Source organism: Rhodamnia argentea, chromosome 3, assembly GCF_020921035.1.
Source record: "Rhodamnia argentea isolate NSW1041297 chromosome 3, ASM2092103v1, whole genome shotgun sequence".
Lineage (NCBI taxonomy): Eukaryota > Viridiplantae > Streptophyta > Magnoliopsida > Myrtales > Myrtaceae > Rhodamnia > Rhodamnia argentea.
In genome coordinates this window covers 4,301,961-4,307,094 of record NC_063152.1, presented here as the reverse complement: position 1 = coordinate 4,307,094, position 5,134 = coordinate 4,301,961, and the positions used below count along the sequence as shown (strand labels likewise).

The window sequence follows — 5,134 nt, the reverse complement described above, 5'->3', positions numbered from 1 at the left end:
TCCCAAGCGATGTGATCACGTTCATTCCCCACGAGTTCAAATCCCCTTCCTTTTAACTTAGATTCGGACCTGTAAACTTTTGCTTTTTCCCATTTTGATTCTGCCAACTGCTCAATTCTCTTCCTTGTTGATCACACTTACTTTCGGTGCGGATACATAATATCAGATATAATCAATCAAGGATATGCAATATCAGAAGAAATAAATGCATAATCTTGACAGATGTGTAGAATAAACTAAATATCTTTATATCTCTAACACTTATAAATATCACCCTCCATTTCTTTCAAACCTCTTACAACTACACAAGAAACTTCAGAGAGAGAGAGAGAGAGAGAGAGATGGAGTCGTTCCCTGTGATTGATCTGGAGAAGCTGAATGGTGAAGAGAGAGGAACCACCATGGCCAAGATCAAAGATGCCTGCGAAAACTGGGGCTTCTTCGAGGTAATTCGGCTTTTATTACACAACCCATTAAGTACATCATATGAACGATTTCATTAGGACGAACTGTGTTTTGTCGGGGCGGTGAATAACAAAACATTTGGATGTGCTGTAATGCTGTGTAGTTGGTGAACCATGGGCTATCACACCAACTGTTGGACAGTGTGGAGAGGCTGAACAAGGAGCACTACAAGAAGTGCATGGAGCAAAAGTTCAAGCAGATGGTGGCAAGCAAGGGCCTCGAGGCCGTTCAGTCCGAGATCGACGACATCGACTGGGAGAGCACCTTCCACCTCCGCCATCTCCCGGTCTCTGACATCTCTGAAGTCCCCGATCTCGAAGAAGATTACCGGTGACTAACCACCTTAACTTAACATTTCTTTTAATCATGCCTTTGGTGTCACCCAACATTGCTCGCTTTGGTAAGACATAGTTTTTGTAATGATATGAAGTACCCCCAGTTATGGAGCCCCTTAGTCCAAATAGTCATCTAACTTGATGTCGATGATTCGGTTTAATTTTCAAATGGCTCGCTCTCTCTCGGGTGATTCCAATCCTCGTAGTTATGTTCGATTTCGTGCACGAAACACCTTCCTGTACCTGAAGATCTCTATTTCATCACATTTTACTTGAATTGGCAAAAAATTTTATTCTGATTCCTTATGAACTCTTGACAATTTGAGTATTTTGGGACTAATGATATGTCCTTATTTGTGATTACAATGAACAGGATGGCAATGAAGCAGTTCGCGCTAGAGTTGGAGAAGCTGGCTGAGCTGCTTCTGGATTTGCTCTGTGAGAATCTTGGCTTGGAAAAAGGTTACTTGAAGAGAGCCTTTCACGGGTCTAAAGGCCCCACCTTCGGCACCAAGGTGAGCAACTACCCGCCGTGCCCGAAGCCGGACCTCATCAAGGGGCTCCGGGCCCACACCGACGCCGGCGGCATCATCCTCCTCTTCCAGGATGACAAGGTCAGCGGCCTCCAGCTCCTCAAGGACGGCCAGTGGGTCGACGTCCCTCCGATGCGTCACTCCATCGTCATCAACTTAGGCGACCAACTAGAGGTATGTCTGCTTCGACCCATTAATAGTTGAGATCCTCCCAATTTGAGGTCACAAATCAAACTTGATTTCGTGGCAACCGAAGGTCATTACGAACGGCAAGTACAAGAGCATTGAGCACCGGGTGATCGCGCAGAGTGACGGGAACAGGATGTCCCTCGCGTCGTTCTACAACCCCGGGAGCGACGCGGTCATATACCCGGCGCCGGAGCTGGCGGAGAAAGAAGAGAAAGGCCAAGTGTACCCCAAGTTTGTGTTCGAGGACTACATGAAGCTCTACGCGGGGCGCAAATTCCAGGCCAAGGAGCCGAGGTTCGAGGCCATGAAGACTATCGAGCCATCCCTCAATTCGGGTCCAATTGCAACTGTTTGATCACATTCCCTAGGGGAAGGAATGACTTGTCTCTTCACTATTGTCTTAAATAAGTCTATGTGCCTAAGTGAAGATCGCTATATATGTGGGCGTCTGCTTTGTAAACTCTTGGACTAAAAGTTTGCCTTGTTCATGACATAACCTAATAAAAACGTGGCTTCCCATTGTCATAGGATGTCACCTAACTCGATACTTGCAAAGATTTTTTCCGATTATGCTTTCTGGATGAGTTTCTGAGAATTAGAACATGTTTGGTAATTGCACAAAATTTTTGTTCCCGGAATAGAAACGCGTTTGGTAACCGTACAAAATTTTTATTCTCAAAAATAATTTCTCTTTCCAACTTTCGTCGTTTAAGTCAAATAATTACGTAGTTACTTTGTGAAATTTCATCATACATTTCAAATTAATTGAATATTAATTCATGTTGATTCTCTTACATGACATATTACCTATAACATTTTTCATGCCATTCCATCTAATTATTGTGTCATAACGAGTCATTTTAAGCTCAAAAAGGAGATCATGTTGGGTTAATATGTGATTTTAAATTAGCTCGGGCCCTCCCAACCTCCCAGGCCTATACCAAATCACAACGACGAAATATTGGATTTGAACTTAGTAAGATTGGTGGCATGTGTATGTGTACATGTAAATGAAGTCGCCATCGGTTTTTAAGGAAGGGAGACCGAAAACTTTACCAACTTTTTTTTTTGTGTTTGTTTTTGCTGCAAAACTGTTCATGGGAACATAATCAGAATCAGAATCATTTACGTTACCAAACATGATTCTCATCTTTTTTTTGTTCCGGGAATTAAGATTATAGAGAGCCGTAATCGTTGTCATATATGCCCTTAGTCTTCTTCTAATTGATCGAATCCCGCGCATGTTTCATTATACTTGCATCGCTTATGGAAAATAGTTTTTCCAAACTTACGATCCATCGATCGAATACTCGATCATCTTATAATGAACTAGCTTGTTGCGGCTATTTTGATCCTAAGAATCTGGATCGGTTCGCCCTCTAGGATTTGCCATGTCGCTCACACCGTACATGCTTAAGAAATAAGGAGCATGACAAGAAATCACGATTCTCCTTTTTTTTTTTGCAGCTGAGTTGGATAGATTCAGCTTATGATTTATCTAACCAAGAGACCCCACTGTGATCGCACACTTGCTTTTTCCTACTTTTGCTGATGTTTTAAAGTCATCTTTTTGTCATCGGATTCGTCTTACCATGTCTAGCGTGCAAACTGTGCACAGTGAAAGTACCGAAAAAGTGTTGATATTGAATCGGTATCCACTCAATACAAAACCTTTTAATTCGGCCAATTTAGTCATAAAACGTTTTGCATTCAGTCTCAAACATTATAATTGAACCAATTTAGTCATAAAACAGTTTTGCATCGTACCGGTTGAGCCTAGCCAGTCAATTGTAGTCGAAAATCGTTTACGTGTGCCGGCTATCCTACGTGATATGGCATGAGATGACGTGGACATTTTTAAATAATATGTTTGATTTATATATATATTGGTTCTTTTTCGTGATGCCCTTGCTCGATCTGGGCCAAGTGAGCGACCTAGCCGGCCCTAAGCGAGGCCGTGACGCTAAGATCAAGTGAGGCCCTCGCATGTGGTCGGCGATGGTTGGCCGGCAGCCCTTGCCTCAGAGAAAAAGAAAGAACAGAAAAAGAAAATAAAAAGATTATAGGAAATTAAAAATATACCATAAAAAATGTCCACATCGGCGTCAATCGTGCCATGTAGGATGGTCAATCGTCCACATCAACTATTTCAAGCCAATGGACTCAATTGATACCAATGTAAAAAGTATTTGAGACTAAATTAATCCAAGCAAAAAGTTTTGGATTGAATTGGTACCAATTCACAATCTCAATCACAATCTCAAACGGCCACAATCTCTCCATGACTTGCGCATCAAGCACAATCTCAATCAGCTGTGAGCTCTCCACCAATTACTCATCAATCAAGATCAATTCTTTCCAAAGAGAAGAGATCATGATTGCGTCCTTCATTGATTTTGTAGCTCTAACTTGTATTACATAAAGACACCACATTGCATAGCCGATGTATATACAAAAATCTTATCTGTGAAACACAAAGTACTTATTGGCAATTGCCACTCAAATCTCTTATTCCTAGTTCATTGCTTTTACAATCACGATGTGTGTGGCAATTCAAAACGATCTTCGTTTCGTACTCGTGTCGAAGAATCGACTCTATTCGCAATTCACACTTTCATTCGATGTCTACTCAAAAGTGCCCGAACATTGCTTCGATCTCTTCATGACAACAAAGCCCCCGAAAACATGTTCGAGTGCGCGCCGAGTGTGCCAACAATAATGCATCAAGGAAACTAATTTGATCTGTCACGCCATACTCGATAACCGAAAAAAGGAAAAAGAGAACTCGTTCGCAATGGGAAACACTGTGAACAATGTGGCACACAAGAAAAAGGGCAGAGCGAACACGATTCGGACAAGAGCATGAAACAGACGATTCGTGGGTAACGTGGGAGGCATGTCTTGATTACATGTATATACGTGAAAAGCTCTCCCTTTTAGGGCTTAGTGGGTCGTGTTGGACGTGCATCGGATGTGTTCATCAAGACCAACTTTAAGGACAAAGGACAGAGAAGAAAACAGGCTTCTGTTGTATTTCGCTCTCTCCGGTAACCATCATGTTGAACTCAGCATTCGGATACAACAGTTGCTTCCATTTTCTCTTTGCTTTAGTCTGATGTTGATGCATTGGTTTTCCTACAACGGCAAGAGTTCCAGAGTTTGGCTTTGGTCTCTCTCTCTCTGGCATCTATCTTAAGTGCGCTCGTGATTCGATTGCTATTGCCCGTATGAGATTCCCAAACACACTGAACAATTTCTCGATATGAAAAGCATATCTCGAGATTTGCATCAGAATGTAAGTCGTAAGCGCAACTGTTTACTTCCATGGCTTAGATTATTAGGGTGACTATGCACTGGTTTTCCTACAATGGCAAGCATTCAAGAGTTTGGCTTTGGTCTCTCTCTCTCTTTCTCTCTCTCTCTCTCTCATCTATCTTAAGTGCGCTCGTGATTCGATTGCTATCGCCCGTACGAGATTCCCAAACACACTGAACAATTTCTCGATATGAAAAGCATATCTCGAGATTTGCATCAGAATGTAAGTCATAAGCGCAACTGTTTACTTCCAGGGCTTAGATTATTAGGCGTAGGGTAACTATGCACTGGTTTTCC

General features: G+C 42.1%; 1 protein-coding gene across 1 annotated transcript; it reads left to right on the top strand.

Moving 5' to 3' along the window:
- The first annotated feature begins 292 nt into the window (after positions 1–292).
- Positions 293–1,892, top strand: LOC115757066 (1-aminocyclopropane-1-carboxylate oxidase-like). The gene is made up of 4 exons (XM_030697155.2): positions 293–446; positions 569–795; positions 1,174–1,507; positions 1,590–1,892. The coding sequence occupies exons 1-4, from the start codon at positions 342–344 to the stop codon at positions 1,875–1,877; spliced, it is 954 nt and encodes a 317-aa protein (XP_030553015.1). The 5' UTR covers positions 293–341; the 3' UTR covers positions 1,878–1,892.
- The last annotated feature ends 3,242 nt before the right edge of the window (positions 1,893–5,134 follow it).

What these genes read in the sequence shown, in the direction of transcription:
- LOC115757066 (XM_030697155.2), top strand. Translation starts at nt 342, where the DNA reads ATGGAGTCGTTCCCTGTGATTGATCTGGAGAAGCTGAATGGTGAAGAG. An exon ending in AAAACTGGGGCTTCTTCGAG is followed by an intron (nt 447 to 568) that starts GTAATTCGGCTT and finishes AATGCTGTGTAG; the next exon opens with TTGGTGAACCATGGGCTATC. An exon ending in ACTTAGGCGACCAACTAGAG is followed by an intron (nt 1,508 to 1,589) that starts GTATGTCTGCTT and finishes TGGCAACCGAAG; the next exon opens with GTCATTACGAACGGCAAGTA.